At 45.4% G+C, this 16360-nt stretch overlaps 1 protein-coding gene across 5 annotated transcripts in view; it reads right to left on the reverse strand.

Moving 5' to 3' along the window:
• Positions 1 to 15488, reverse strand: part of LOC311350852 (atlastin-2-like) — a 22401-nt gene extending 6913 nt beyond the window's left edge. The window contains exons 1-9 of one of the 5 annotated variants that reach the window (XM_084470942.1): positions 13877 to 15476; positions 7757 to 7941; positions 7442 to 7651; positions 5599 to 5730; positions 3744 to 3848; positions 2039 to 2089; positions 1875 to 1931; positions 919 to 1011; positions 1 to 68 (exon numbers count right to left, since the gene is read on the reverse strand). The exon at positions 1 to 68 is cut by the window's left edge and continues 71 nt beyond it. In XM_084470942.1, coding sequence (XP_084327068.1) covers positions 1 to 68; positions 919 to 1011; positions 1875 to 1931; positions 2039 to 2089; positions 3744 to 3848; positions 5599 to 5730; positions 7442 to 7651; positions 7757 to 7941; positions 13877 to 13949 — 974 coding nt within the window. In that variant the 5' untranslated portion in view covers positions 13950 to 15476. Of the gene's footprint in view, positions 69 to 918; positions 1012 to 1874; positions 1932 to 2038; positions 2090 to 3743; positions 3849 to 5598; positions 5731 to 7441; positions 7655 to 7756; positions 7942 to 13110; positions 13417 to 13876 lie in introns of those variants that run through there. The other 4 variants (XM_084470940.1, XM_084470939.1, XM_084470938.1 and 1 more) reach the window with 4 other exon arrangements.
• Between the last annotated feature and the right edge of the window lie 872 nt (positions 15489 to 16360).

A 16360-nucleotide genomic window follows, 5' to 3' on the forward strand; every position in this document is an offset into this window, starting at 1 on the left:
ATGTTGGAGAAACAAGAGTGGATGTGCTTCCTGACGTTCTGCAGCTCCTCATGTTGGTTCTGCTTCACCTGGGGGGGGAAGCGGCAGCCAGCCGGGGGTTATTGATCCAGGAGTGTCAATGATCGTCTTTGAATGTTTTTGTGATGAAAAAATGACATGACATACGAGACATACTTTGACTTTGGCCCAACCACAAACTCCCTACCCCTCCGTCCCGGCAAAGTCAAAGTTGCTGCACTTTTTTATCACTCCTCGAATATCAGTACAGACTGCCAGGGTAGAGGCATGGGATGATAGCTTACAGAGCACTGCTATGCTGTCATGAAGTGGCCTGCTAATGAATGAAGTGTTCTTATATTTTACTACTTGTTTGATAAATTGATGGAGTGAAACGTAGAATTTGAAAACGACGAATCGCAGGGTTGTCCCGTTTCACAGGGAAAGATTTCAACCACTAGCCCATGTAACTCTGTTCGAAAAGTGAGGGGGAAATGAAAAAGAGATGGGATTGGGCCTTACTCTACCACTATGGATTGGATCACATGACTTTAGCTGTGGCTCATATCTACAGGAGATGTAAATGTCCTCATTTATATCGCGCTTTTATCCAAAGCGCTTCAGTGTTGACTGACATTCACCCATTCATGCACACATTCACACACACCGACGGCGGGTGAGGGCGTCTCGCTCAGGGGACACCACGACACTCCGCTAGGAGGAGGAGCCGGGGGATCGAACCAGCGACCTTGCGGTTCCCAGCCGACCCCGCTCTACCTCCTGAGCCGCTGCCGTCTCAGGTGTGAGACGGGTACAGGAGGACGCATGCTCAGAGTCCTCCGGGACCATCCCTCTGCTGCGTTCTACACTAGCAGGCGCAGTAGCAGTGCCACCATGAGGGCCGCGGGGAGCAGGGTTTACCTGCAGCCGTTTCTTCAGGAAGGCGTTGCCTCCTTCCAGGCCGTAGTCGTGTTCGTAGGGGTAGCACCAGTCCCGGATGAGGAACATCAGGGACTGCGGCGGAGACACGGAAGGACAGAGGCACGGGCCAACCGCATTTTGTTCAGAATGCTGCTGCTAGAGTTCTAGAGCTGCTAGAGTTCTAACAAAGACCAAAAATATGAACATATTACACCAATTCTCAAATCATTACATTGGCTCCCTGTATGTCAGAGAATTGATTTTAAAATCATGTTGCTAACCTACAAATCCCTACATGGTTTAGGGCCAAAATATTTAACTGATATGCTTCCACTACATAAGTCTTCTAGACCACTAAGATCCTCTGAGACCAATCTGTTAATTATCCCCAGAGTCAACACGAAACATGGGGAAGCAGGATTTAGTTACTATGCAACAAATAGCTGGAATAAACTCCCTGAGGATTTAAGACTTGCCCCAACTCTGACAGCTTTTAAAACAAGACTGAAGACTTTTATGTTTGCTTTAGCTTTCTGCTAAATCTTAAATCTACAATGTTTCTATTTTTATTTTATTAGTAACTTTGCCTTTCTAAAATGCATTTTTATTAACTCTGCCTTTCTAAAATGTTGTTTTTTAACTTTGCCTTTACTTTCTATCTATTTTACTTTTTACTTATCTATTATTTTATTTTATTGTATGACAATGTTTATATGTGAAGCACTTTGAGTCTGCCTTGTGTATGAAAAGTGCTATATAAATAAAGTTGCCTTGCCTTGCCTTGCATTATGTTTTATGAAGCACATCCCTTGACCTCGTTCACGCCAAAAGCGGCGCGACGCCGTACAAAGTCAACGTATAGACGCGTTCCAGGCGCCAGGCGCCTGGAACGCGTCTATACGTTGACTTTGTACGGAGTCGTGCCGCTTTTAAGATCGAATAAGAACCAACGCTACCTGGAAAGGCTTCAGGTAGATTTCCTCCATGGCCAGGCGACCGTACTCTGTAAAAAGCTGCAGACATACAGAAGGTACAGAAGGTACAGAGCGTGAGCGTGAGCAGGGACAACGACGACATGCGAGAGCTGGGGTCGGGTGCTGCATGGACGAGTGGTGCTGACCTGCAGATGCTGGAGGTCGTCCTCCTGGACGTTCTGGGTGAGATTATACACCTGGAGGAGCAAGCACGTTCAAAACATGTCAAGCCACATTAAAGCAGGAACATTGACCGCAGGTCCATTTTGTTATCAGTGTTATACGGTTATTAGTATAATCTAAATGTGCCGACCTTTGGCAAAAGGTAAACACACTGAAATCATTTCACAGAGTTTTGTACTGAAAACCACAAAAAGCAGCACAATGCTCTTTTTGTTTGCATAATCATTTAAAAGTAAAAGGTTTCTTTCAGAAAATAACATACCCAAAGTAAATGGAGTATGGAGTATATCTCCACAACTGCAAGGGCTATACTATTGATTTTTATTATTAAAATAAAGATAGGTCAGGGCGACTAAGATTGTTGTGCTAGTGAAATAATCTAGGTGGATACTACTGGTTAGCGTAAATAAAGCTAGTACACAGCGCAAGTGTAAATATTTAATGTCAGCATGAAATAAATGGCATGTTTTATGGTAATATAGGCCCATCAGTTCAGTTCAACCCTTTACAGCATAGCCCTACACCATAGCCCAACATCTGATGAGGACCGCGGTCAATACGATGTCAATAAAGTGAAGTTGTTTTAGTAGAGGCAGAGAAAATCGGCGTAATCTTCAAATAAAATCAATAAATCCAATGTGAATTGAGAATATAAACTTAATGAAACACTGGCAGGTAGGTATCTTGAGAACCCATTGTCTAATTTTGACACTTGAATATAATATAATTATATTGAGACCGTGAGGAATATAAGTGAATATAATTGAATCCCACCAAACAAGTGCAATTGCACCATACAGCCATCAGATGGCGATAAACAATGTGTGTTCTGTTCAAAGGCAATTTACCCATTACCTCTGAAACCCTCTCTGAAAAGCTACTATACATTGATTCATGATTGAACAGTGGCAAAATTGGTCAGACACTGGATTATCCGTTTATAATGGTTTTATGCGATCAAGTAAAGTTTGTTCTTCATTATTTTATTGTTTTTTTTATTGTTTATTGCCTGTAGTTCAGTGATATGATTGGAATCAGGAGAGTCTCAGCTTTGATACGACATAGTTTGTAGATCAAATCAGGTGAGAAAGAATGCTTCCTGTTCATGTGCAGGAAATACATTCTAGAAACTCATTGTTACATGTTGATTTAGTTTGGGGTTGGAATTGTCTTTTGCTGTAGCAAACACCGTCTTTGATAGCCTTGAAGTTGAGAATCAAATCTCTCTCGGGGTGGCTCACATGAATTTCTCATGTGTTTAAATGCCTGTAAACGTCTGAGATTGGAGGAGCTTTAACTGGACACTTGAATGGATGAATTAAACATACAATATGGCATTATGTGTTGTTGAAGTAGCTGCACATTACAGATAAGGGGGATAGAAAATCTCCAGAGCGCCGTCACTGCACATGTTTTTATCGACCGCTAAGCAGAGTCAAGTTGCATGCTGTGCCCAGGCCACCGGTCACCGTTTTTAATCACACAACACACACCACCAACCCGCACATACACATACCTTGTTCCTTTCTTACATTGTTTATAGATGACCGAGTAAAATAAATGAATTAAGAAAACAATTTAAAAAGTGTATACATGGCATGCCAATAGTGGGCTTGCAATATCTTCACACCGTGGTACATTTACTGACAGAAAGACTGTTGTCTGTACCTGTACAGAACTGGTCATGGTGCTCAGGGCAAACACGGTGGCGCAGTCTTTGATGGTTGACTGGCTGTCAAACGCCCCCTGTGTGTCCACTAGCAGTACTGCAACCTGGTTAAGAAGAACAGCAAACACAGCAAAAAGACAAAACATAATCCACCAGATCCGCAAAACACAACGCACCTTTGACACACACACACACACACAACCATGGGGTGTGCACCCATGTGACTGGGTGTTTGTACACTAGTACACGTGAGAGAATAGAAGCGCTGTGTAAGGAGCAGTCCCCTAGTAGCTCGTAGCATAGCGCTGTGTAAGGAGCAGTCCCCTAGTAGCTCGTAGCATAGCGCTGTGTAAGGAGCAGTCCCCTAGCTCGTAGCATAGCGCTGTGTAAGGAGCAGTCCCCTAGTAGCTCGTAGCATAGCGCTGTGTAAGGAGCAGTCCCCTAGCTCGTAGCGTAGCGCTGTGTAAGGAGCAGTCCCCTAGTAGCTCGTGGCGTAGCGCTGTGTAAGGAGCAGTCCCCTAGCTCGTAGCATAGCGCTGTGTAAGGAGCAGTCCCCTAGTAGCTCGTAGCATAGCGCTGTGTAAGGAGCAGTCCCCTAGTAGCTCGTAGCATAGCGCTGTGTAAGGAGCAGTCCCCTAGCTCGTAGCATAGCGCTGTGTAAGGAGCAGTCCCCTAGCTCGTAGCATAGCGCTGTGTAAGGAGCAGTCCCCTAGGAGCTCATAGCATAGCGCTGTGTAAGGAGCCGTCCCCTAGTAGCTCGTAGCATAGCGCTGTGTAAGGAGCCGTCCCCTAGCTCGTAGCATAGCGCTGTGTAAGGAGCAGGCCCCTAGTAGCTCGTAGCGTAGCGCTGTGTAAGGAGCAGTCCCCTAGTAGCTCGTAGCGTAGCGCTGTGTAAGGAGCAGTCCCCTAGTAGCTCGTAGCGTAGCGCTGTGTAAGGAGCAGTCCCCTAGTAGCTCGTAGCATAGCGCTGTGTAAGGAGCAGTCCCCTAGTAGCTCGTAGCATAGCGCTGTGTAAGGAGCCGTCCCCTAGCTCGTAGCATAGCGCTGTGTAAGGAGCAGGCCCCTAGTAGCTCGTAGCATAGCGCTGTGTAAGGAGCAGTCCCCTAGTAGCTCGTAGCGTAGCGCTGTGTAAGGAGCAGTCCCCTAGTAGCTCGTAGCATAGCGCTGTGTAAGGAGCAGTCCCCTAGCTCGTAGCATAGCGCTGTGTAAGGAGCAGTCCCCTAGTAGCTCGTAGCATAGCGCTGTGTAAGGAGCCGTCCCCTAGCTCGTAGCATAGCGCTGTGTAAGGAGCAGTCCCCTAGCTCGTAGCATAGCGCTGTGTAAGGAGCCGTCCCCTAGTAGCTCGTAGCATAGCGCTGTGTAAGGAGCAGTCCCCTAGCTCGTAGCATAGCGCTGTGTAAGGAGCAGTCCCCTAGCTCGTAGCATAGCGCTGTGTAAGGAGCAGTCCCCTAGTAGCTCGTAGCATAGCGCTGTGTAAGGACCAGTCCCCTAGTAGCTCGTAGCATAGCGCTGTGTAAGGAGCCGTCCCCTAGCTCGTAGCATAGCGCTGTGTAAGGAGCAGTCCCCTAGTAGCTCGTAGCATAGCGCTGTGTAAGGAGCAGTCCCCTAGTAGCTCGTAGCGTAGCGCTGTGTAAGGAGCAGTCCCCTAGTAGCTCGTAGCATAGCGCTGTGTAAGGAGCAGTCCCCTAGTAGCTCGTAGCGTAGCGCTGTGTAAGGAGCAGTCCCCTAGTAGCTCGTAGCGTAGCGCTGTGTAAGGAGCAGTCCCCTAGTAGCTCGTAGCGTAGCGCTGTGTAAGGAGCAGTCCCCTAGTAGCTCGTAGCGTAGCGCTGTGTAAGGAGCAGTCCCCCAGCTCACCTTAGTGCCGTCAGAGCGCTCCACCACGAACACCTCGCTCCAGGCCTGGATGCCCGTAGTCTCCCTCTCACAGCCTCCCCTCCAGGAGAAGCCTGACAGAGGCTCATCTTCACCCCCCATCCAAGACTCACCCTGGCAGGAGGGAGACGAGGGAGAACGAGGGTGAGGAGGACACGGGCAGGTTATTCAAGGATGAAGAGAGGGTGTACTTACCGCCCATTCACAAACCTACAATTACGAACCTACAACAACCCAACTCCTACCCATCGACCGCAGGCTTTTGTTAAACGCCGTTTTATAGGACGTGGAATATACATGTTTGTGTTTGCTCCTGCGAGTCCGTAACCGCAATATTAACCTGTTTAAATAACACTTCAAGCCAAATCGGATAGATTTGCAAGTCAAAGTATGTGTTACAAAAGACTTCCAGAGACGGAAACCAAACTGCCACCCTAGCTCTACGGATAAGCTTCTGGAATGAGCTTCTGGGAAGACCTTTTTCAAATCTATTATTCACAACAAAGAATGAAGATAGCATGCATCTTACTGATACATAAGACTTCAACTGCAATGTCTCAGAGGAAGAACAAACACACGATGAGAAAGGATGCTGAAGCATGCTCCTTCAGTTGAGAGGTGGTCAAGTTCCAACTGCACAGAAACATGCTTGGCAACAGCTGGGGGACACTGGTCTTCCATGGACTGTTTTCCTGGCTGTGCGCGTGTGATGTAAGGTGAGCTCTCCCGCTTTCGCGTCCAGCTGCTGCTCGGGGCCCCGGAGGCCTGGGGGTCCAACGCGCGCGCGTGTGTGTGTGTGTGTTGGAGAACATGGCACACAGCTGCTGGCCGCCTGATTAAGTGTGCCGCGTTGTATTTCCAATGTGTTTGTGGTAGACCGCTCATATTTGTTCACAGACCAATGAATGCAAATAGAATAGTGCGGTATGCTAAATAGTGTTAACACGACGGCTTTTCGTACTGACAGAGTCAGAGCAGACACACCACATTATTCAACGCCTCACAGAGCACAATACTATATTACACTAATGCACAGGAATATACACTGTAGATTACTGGTCGAGTTTGCCTCGGTCAAACATATTCCACGCAACCAACATGAAGGATGTCTGTCCTTCATGTTTGGCTGTCTTGAGAGTTGTACCAAGACAAATTCCTATCAACTTGTCGACATGGCAATAAATGTATTGAATTTAGTATAAACATTGTATTCCAAAATACAACATGGTTATGCATGCTACTCAAAGACAGCTAGAAGTTACTGGCTTTTTGAACGCATGGCCTCCAATGACCTCAGCAGCCCGTGCCCGTTTAAGAACACACAAAGACTTCTGTCAAATATTTGCAGAATCATGCAGATTCCAGAGTGACTGACTGAACACAGAAGGAAACAGTCACCACTTTCTCCACGGTAATGCCTGTTCAGTGCATTCCCACCCTGGCTACCACGCATGAGAGAAACAATTCACACGAGTATCGCGATTCTTTACCGCCCGTAATAATTTGTCAGGTTGACTTTTTTTTTTTTTAAACAGAAACGTTATCTAGTGGAAGCAATTAATGAAAGCGTCCTGCACAGAGCTTTATAGTGCATTCTCCAAAAGTCGAATCAAATACTTTCCGTTCCGTCTCGTTCATTTAATAAAAACAATGGCAGACACGACTGGACCTCTGACCCAAAATGATACGTTAAAACCACAGAAATGATAAAAAAATATTATTAAACAGAATCACAATACACATCGCATTGGCCGCCAAACTCGCGTCATATCGTATCGTGACGCCCCTGCCGAGTCACCCGAGTGCAACCTGTGCATCCAGTCACCTGGTTGTGCATGTAGCGCAGCATGAAGTCCAACAGGAAGGACTTGCCCTTGCGGAAGGCCCCAGCCACCGACACCACCACCACGTTGAGGTCCTTCACGTGGTCCTGCAGCAGGATGTTCTCCAGCGCCGCCTCGTCGAGCTCAAAGCTGTGCTCCTCCTCATTGGCCAGGACTATCTGGATGGGCCTGGCCACTTCCTTCTCTGCAACCTTCTGGAGAAGAGGAGGAGGGGGGGGGGGGGGTTCACCGTCCTGTGTTCTAGATCATGTGACATTTTCTTGGGTAGGCCGCAGCGAACAATGGTTGCACTTTACCTTCTCCTCTTCCTGGAAACCTTCGTCAGGTGAGGGGGTCGTGGCTCCGTCTGTACCCGATTTCGAGGTCAGTTTGTGGGACTTCAGTGTCAGTCCACCCTCCTCCCCCTCCAGGTCTTCGGGCAGGGCCATGGGGGGCCTGGGTTTGTGGTGGGAAATAGGGACGTCCCCTGCCTCAGTGACACCTTAATGGAAAATGAAAGACATTTTAAATAAGCCGTATTAAACGGTGCACAGCAGTTATGTGGGTCATGTTTTGGTTGGGAACTCTTCCAGGGAGCTCAGTGCAACAAGAGCTACATCTGGCGGCTCGTCATGATCAAAAAATAGAACTGCACTGAAACGCACAAAGAGAGATAAAAAGAAACAGCAGCCTGGCATTTCCTGTCCCGGGGCCCGGTTAGGTCACGCCTCGTCTCCAACGCCTTTTATGTCCTTCAGGAAAGTGGAGCGCTCCTCGTTTTTCAAATCACTTGTTGAAAATGTGCATTACTTATAACGCCAACAAAAGGTTGCCATGCCATTGTAAACATTCTGATTTAAAAAGACGGTGGTCCTAATAATGCCCATTCAATGAGAAAGCAGTATTATTTTGACCAGGAGACTTCAAATAAATAGGAAGCATAGGTGGGCGATTTGGCCTAAAATAAACCCTTGATTCTTTCAAACTAATGGGACAATTTGATTGAAACCTTGATTCTTTTCAGTTTTTCTCTAAACAAACTAGAAAGACAAAAATGTAACGTCCATTGTTTGCAGCATCGTAATGGACCCCTTTCCTCTGCTGCGTAAATGGGGACCATTTATTTTGCGACGTAAAATGTCACCGGGGCTCTTTCTTATCATAAGCAATGACAAGAAAACGCGACTGCCAAGGTTACCTGCTTGTTCGCAGGCGCTTTGTGGCTCGAGTTGCCGTCTGCCTCTCATGGTGCTGCACACCCCGGTAGGCCTCTGGTGCAGGTTTTGTAATAAGTCGGCCGAGTCAAAAAACAGGAGTAAAGTCCTGTTTTTCGCCGGTCTCCCCAAAACACTACATTTGCGTTCCACTCTGCTTCTAACGCAGGTAACGTTCTCCTCCTAGCGCTGAAGTGCCCGTTAGTATACTCCTCGACGTCGCGAATCAAAGAGCCACCGGAGGGGAGGTGTGTGGACGTCCAGCGCTCTGCCTGGGCAGCGGTTGACTGCGGTGTCCCAGAGAGGGTTAAGCTTCTCAGGCACCTGTGGTTTGAAGCCAGGGTGTGGGTGTGATGTGCAAATGCGTGACACTTGTTCTGGATAGCTGCTGATTTGAATGATTGTCGTCCAACAGAGGCTTCCCGGACAACTAAAGTATAACGCTACGTGTGTGTGTTGATGTGTGTAGCTCTGCCTGAGCAGCGATTTGCTTTGATTTTGATGTTTGAAGTGATTGTTGAGCTTCTCAGAAGAACGGTTAGTTTTCATGCACAACGTTGCTACTCATGACACTCATACACAACCACGTTGCTAAAAAGGTATCACTAAAGATAATGTTAGCTGGCTACTTATCGCCCATCCTTATCACCGTTTCTCATGTGAACAAATCAGAACGCGTGTAGTTGAAGCCAGACAAAAAAAACCCCATAAAAGCCTTTGACAGCTTTTCACAACAAGTTTTTTTTTTGAAAAAAGGGAGAAAACAAATTGTTCACATTGCAAAGTATGGTTACAACTAACTAATGATTATTTTGTTAGTGTGGATTGACACAATCGCACAATCCAGTTTTTTGGTTTCTAATAAAAGAAAACAGCAACAATTAGATAATTTCTAGTGCCCCAAATAACAGCGGTCTTGGTCAGTTGAACGTTGTTATGGAAACTAGGCTCATGAAAGTAGTTTCGGCTAGTTAGCGCAGCGATACTTTCTGTAATTAGGCACGATCTTTTTGTCCGTTCTTTCACCGGGCATTTAAACACGCTAAATTATTAAATGAAATCATTTTTGATGATGGAATTTGAACAAGGACCCTCAAAAACGTCTAATCCTCAGGCTTTACAGAACATGAACCACCCAACATCAACCTTTAGTCATACTAGAGCTCAGTTGATACATAATACTAATACAATACATGATACTAATACAGGGGCTGACTGCAGGGGTATTTATCTTTGAGCGCCACTCATTAAAATCCCCTCACATTCTATAAACAGCATTTCTAAATCGTTACAAAACTAAGTCTGTGTATGACAAAGAAACACCTGTCTTGAACGAGGCCCATCAAGCTACTTATGGCTATGCTACTCCTGCAAATCTTCAGGAATGTCTACTCCAACGACACGTGGTACATGTAACGTCATCAACTATTTGAATGAGTTTAATTAAATCGCATTGTTTCAAAGTGATAATACTGAATACTTGATCAACATAATACCATCAGTAACGTCCGCCCTTCTTTCTTGCTCTCTCCGAATTTGAGCGGACACAGGGGGTTAATGAAAAAATAACATAGAACACTCTCTGGCTCTCCGTCTGAGAATTCAGAAAGTCAGCGACTAGACAAACAAACAGCACCTGTCACAGAGCAGCCTTGGAGAAATGGCTCAGCATGGTCCTTATCAATGCTGCTGGGCCACGGAGCAAGAACAACATGTGAGGCTTGCAGTAGGAGGAGGCTCTGCGTGTAGTAGGGCTGGGCGATTTGGCCTAAAAATAAAACCTCTGATTTTTTTTCAAACCAAACCCGATTATCGATTTGAATCTATTTTTTTTTCTATAAATGTATATATAATTGTAATATTTTTTTTAAGTTTGGATTTTATTTGAAGAATAACAATGATTAACACAAGCAAAATAAATAACACATCTCCCACTCTGCCGCCTGCCTCAGTTTAAGATGTTGGAATAAATGTGTGCTGCTGCTGCTTTTGGTTGCCACAAACTACACACTCACTTTTTTCAGCGCATGCTGCCATGTTGATATTTAACTTTTTCTGAAGAGGAAGGGGCGTTACTATGAACTACGGGACCTCAGAGCAGGGGGAGTGGTGGCGCTACCGTAAATACCCGTAAATTTTTAAAAATCGTCCTAAACCATAAATTTGAATTACAATTTTAAAAATTGATTAATCTCCCAGCTCTAGTGTGTACCTACACTTGTTGATAAAGTGACTACGTAACAGTAGAGGGGCTGATAAGTAAGGAACAGTCCTCATCGTCAACGATGTGAACACATCCCATGAAGCATTTGATCTTCATGTCTGCACATAATGTCTTTAAAGAGGGGGGGCTTTAAGACTGCTGTAATGCATAACCAACCTACCATGCACATTATGCCTAATGCTGTGCCCCTGAGGACCTATGCAATTATTTTATATATGCAGGACTATCCAACTAACAGGCGGTTACACTAACGTGCTCACAAATTAGGCCATCATCTCCTCTGTCCACAAGAGAGAAAAGTGTTTGTATCGAGGTCAGGGGTAGCTCCAACCTCTCAGCATGAGGGATGGTAGAGAAGCAGCCACTCAAAAGCCACTACTCCGCTGGGACGGCAGCGTTTGGCATCACAGCACTGTGCACTTGGGGCCAGACGGGCCATTATTCGTCTATATTATGGTTTCAGATCTAGGGACATACATCCTCAACAAGGATCCCTCAAAACTGGGAAGCATATATTGAAGATCTTATGCACTGCATCTGTATTGTAAACAATAAACCAAATGCACTGTTGGACTGGAGACCACTGACCACTGACGCAATACGCTTAAGAAAAAGGAACTTGAATTACAGAACCAAATAATCAAAGCCACGGCATGTATGTTACACACACCAGATAATCCTGACTAGTTTACCTCTTACTTGAGAAAGTGAAAGTCCATTTCACCACATGCTGTATATAGGACAAAGTTAAAATTAGTCCTCATTTCTTGTCTTTCCCAACCACCGAGATGTTGATGAGCAGATTGACATATGTTGCAATTCAAAAATACATACAAGCACATACACCCAGAAAAGGGGCGATTAGTCAACACTGAACCGGTTGCATTGTGTGAATTAGCAGGTGTACACCAGGTCATCCACCACTCCACTGCTGGTTTAAGTTATGTTACGGTGGTAAACACCTGAGCTAGTTGGACTAGCTACATCTTTGCTTCGAGTCCAGGGCCAGTCCACCTACTACCAGTATAATATACACCCAAGACTGCACTAGATGGAGATCTGGGTCAGTTCCCCAACCACAGGCTAATATAAGAGCAGCAGTATTCGATTTCCTCACTTTTCTTTTAAGATGCCAAAGCCAAAAGGATAAGAATTTCCTTTGTCGACTAAAATCCATCCCAAATAGTAACAAATAACTATAGTCATACATCTTTACATAATGAAAGAATGTCAAACGTCACAAGTGTGGTATTAAATCTGAAACGTTTATGTATTTTGTTTCAACACTTAAATTCTAGTTATTATGCTTGAAATAACCCAAAACTGTAAAAGAACGGACCATATCCCAACGAGTAGGCCTACATGTTGTAGGCGGTTCTTTCCAACCATTTGTCCACAGCATTGCTTGGCTTCTAGAAGGCAAAGCCTATAAGTTACACAATGCTCTTTTTGTGGAGGTGGACTAATCTTGTGTGTGCAATTTGCCGTGTTGTTTGCTTTCAATAAATGTCCTTATTGTTTGTTTGATAAGTGTAGGCCATTCTAGACCATATTCTAGAAGGAACCCCAATGTCAGGAAAAAGCATTACGAAACCATTAAAGATGATCCAAAAAACAAGTCAAATGAAAACTTATACGGCAGCTGTAACCTCACACCACTTGCGCTGATGAAAATAAGTCTCTCCCTCGGTTCTCGGTAGTGTATTTCCGCTGTACCGCTAAATATAAGGGCCCCTAGTTGTTCTATAGGCTGAAACGCATTGAGTTGGTTGGTTTGCGTTCACACAAAGTGTTGTGGCCATCGGTCAACTAAGGGCAGGCCCTACACCTAGTTGACACTACGCCTGCTGAACAGGAGTTTGAGTAAGGACTTCCGTCCGACCCAACGCTGACAAATAAACAGGCAGAGCTCTGACTCTTTGTACCGAGGACAGAGTGCGGATCACCGTGACTTTTACCCACCGGCATCATAACAGCGGGGGTTGTGATAAGAGCCGTCCTAATCCATAATCTCTAGGACGTCCATAGTGCAGACCTGCGCGTTTGCACTCACTTCATAAAAGCCACCACAACTTAAAATTCTGTTTTTTTCCCCAGACACCACTTAAAGCATTAATCACCGTGACGGTTCGGAGGCGCTGTAAGTCGACACACGCTAATGGTTTCCCCCCCCCCCGGGTCGAGCTCCGGGATTACCGGTGAGCCGTGTTGTTGTGGACCGGGAGACCCGTACCTGACTCACCCGGAGCACCGCTAGCACCGCTAGCTTCCATCTTCACTTGCGATCTGAGCCTTCACCTAGTACTAAAACAAACACTGTACACTTGTCATTTTTTATCACAGCGACGTCTAATGATGACACCGCCGAGCTTTACGGTTCACCCCCCAGCAGCCGGTGGTCGGTCGGAGCAGGGACCCGGCGGGGCACCGGTTCGTCGTCTGTGAGCCGCGGACACCGTTAGCCTTGTCCATTAGCTCAGGTGGATATTAAGTGTGTCGGACTAATAATAGGCGTTTAAAAATACACGGGTCATTAGTGGAGAGTGGAGCGAGGGGCCGGTGTTTTCTGACCAACACAACCCCGGCCATGGGGGGGGGGGGGGGGGGGGGGGAAAGAAAGAGGCCGACCCGACTCGTAAAGTTTATCACAAAGTGAGCGCTCCGACCCACAGCTCCCGTCCGCCGGACCGACGCCCGACGCCCGGCGGCGCGGCTCGAGACTCAACCGCCACGCCGAGGCGCGAGCCCCGAGCCCCGTCGCCCGTTTACCCGCCGACGCCTCACGAGACAAGTGAAGCAGTGGAGCCAAGCAGCTCCGCGAGCCGCTTTGCGAGCCGCACGGCGGTCCCAACTTGACGCTACGCGACGAGTTTTACCGCACACGGCAGCAGGTCGAGCCGCAAACGCTCCGTAAACGAACAGTGCAGGGATACTACGGTCTAAACCGGGTCCCGCGTCCCGCCTCGCCGAAGTCAGTTTCGGTGTCGGCGGTGGATTACCTTTGTCAAAGGGTCGGGGTTGACAGTTTGACTCGAAGGGGTTCCGATTCCTCAGCCCGCTCACCTCCGCCATCTTGGATCTTGTATGTACTGAGTTTGAACGTCGCTGACGTCAGGAGCGTCTTTCTGTAGCCTGCCCGCCGAGCTCCTGCCAACCACGATCTGGGACGGCTTCAAGTCAAGCAGGCTGCCCCCACAGAGGAAAAGAGGACTTCTCTCTCTCTCTCTCTTTTTTTTTTTTTGTAAAATAATATTAAAATATAAGCATCTGAATATAATACTGTATAAAATAGACGTATTCGCCAAAATTCATAATAACTAACTAAATTATTTTTTAAATAATAATAATTGATTTTCTCATAATATGAATGACGCCCATTTATTTATTGCCTTTATATACTTGTGAAAACTATTCGTTAAATATATGTGTTTGTTATTTTATGGATACATTATTTTTCGCATTATTCAAGCATAAGGGTTTTCTTAGATCTTGTTTGTCCAAGGTACATGTGATGGATTTGCCATGAGAAACAACTAAATATATGTTCTAAAAATAATGATTAAGCTAAATAATGATCTTCGTAGTTGGCATGAGGAATACAATTAATTTGTATGTTATGTCTCAGACAATACTGTCAGAAGCTGACTGGTGCAGTCAAACAATATGTCGATAATTGTTATAAGATCATGTCATATGCATTCAGTTAGGTGTAGTTATTCAGTTATGTTTATATCTCCTGAAGTTAGCTGGTAGTGTAGCCATACACTTTCATTTGTTCTGAAATACTATTTACCATTGATAGCTCAAAAATGTGGATGCGCATCTTTCGTCTGGTTTCAGTTTGAAGTGATGGTGGTGTCAATAGACACCACCATCACTGTGAGATGAAGCCAGATAGCTTTGCCGTTTTCTAGTTCTTCAACAAATTTGTACTTGTGTGTACAAGTACAAACACCCCCTGCTCAGTCTACCAATCGTGATCTTAGAGGAAAGATAGTCTGCTAAGGAAATTTAGACTGAAACAGGTTTTTCAACTTTTTTTATTACTCACCCCACTCTCATTGTGAATAATTATGAATAGGCCGGAAGTTCTTGTCATTAAATTGTGAGTAAATTCATTTAAAGTTTAAATAAAACATGCATGAGCTCACATGTTTTGTTTGTGTTTTGTGTGTGTGTGTGTGTGTGTGTGTGTGTGTGTGTGTGTGTGTGTGTGTCTGTCTGTCAGTCTGTGGGTCTGCGGGTCTGCGGGTCTGTTTAGCAGGAGGGATTCAGAAATGTCCCTGAAAAACTTCACACATAGGCCAATCAGGCTTTACTGCACCCTGCATGAAGTTCATTGATTGGCTGAATGTAGGGCAGCGGATCAACACCCTTCTTCCCTCGGCAGTAGGGGGACTTCTCTGCTCATCCAGGGGACTCTGCGTCCTATGATTAGACGTGACATTTAGAACTGTGCTGAAGACCTTGATGAAGCCTGGTTGGATAAACACAGGGTCTCCATGACGGAGGACAGTGGCCCGCTCCTCCATCTTTAGCCAACCGACCCTTTTCTTCTGTTAAACTTTCCTGTTCTTACTCAGACTGTCTCTGTTTTGTATTTTGTTTGTATTTTTTTCCTCAGAGTTTATGAAAATGCTCTAAAAATATATTATTATACTTTTTAATATTTCACTATTATACAGATGTAGATTGTCTGTGTATTCTGTTTGAACTACACGTTTAAAAAATGTAGTCATTAATTAATAAATGGTACAGTGATTGTGAAGTTGACCAAAAATCTTTGAAAACATGTTTTCAGTGATGTGCTGTCAGTGATGTTTGAAAGTGACATTAAAGCCTATAATAAGGATACATTCAATGGAAGCGCTCAACTACAAATAAGAAGAACCACAGGCTGTAAACGTACCTATTTACTTTATGTATTTTACTATTCCAATTCATATTCATGGGCATTTCTTTTCCATGGTGTCCTCTTTCCTTCTGCTCGCTTGGGAATTAGCGGGCCCTAGTGGTCGACGAGGGAACGGCAATACGTCGTGTTTGTCTAAACCAGGGGTTGCCCAACATCTTCATGCAACACCTTTTGTGCCCAGGACTTACCACATATTTGTTTCTTTACGTAGCCTACATTTCATATCAGTTTTGTTTTCCCTTTCTCTTTTTTGAAACATGTTAATAACAACGGAAACAGAGAAGGTGGGCATAGGCCTATATAAAATATGAAATACGTTTTTGACATGCGGTCATCGCATGATCAACTTTATCCCCTGCTGTGACCCACTTATAAGTCACGGCCTGCAATTTGAATAAACTTAACCAAACCAAAATAGACATCAATGTCTAATCTCCCTCCCTACTCACATGCGCTATTGTGGAGCGGCATTACAATATTCATCCTTTGTAGACCAGCACAAAGCGGCAACGTGAGGGCAGAGAGGGTTGTAGGGGGCGGGTCAGAGGGTGGTCGGAGGAGTAGCCGA

The sequence above is a fragment of the Micromesistius poutassou genome (genome assembly GCF_964030765.1).
Source record: "Micromesistius poutassou genome assembly, chromosome: 7".
In the NCBI taxonomy this organism is placed as follows: Eukaryota; Metazoa; Chordata; class Actinopteri; order Gadiformes; family Gadidae; genus Micromesistius; species Micromesistius poutassou.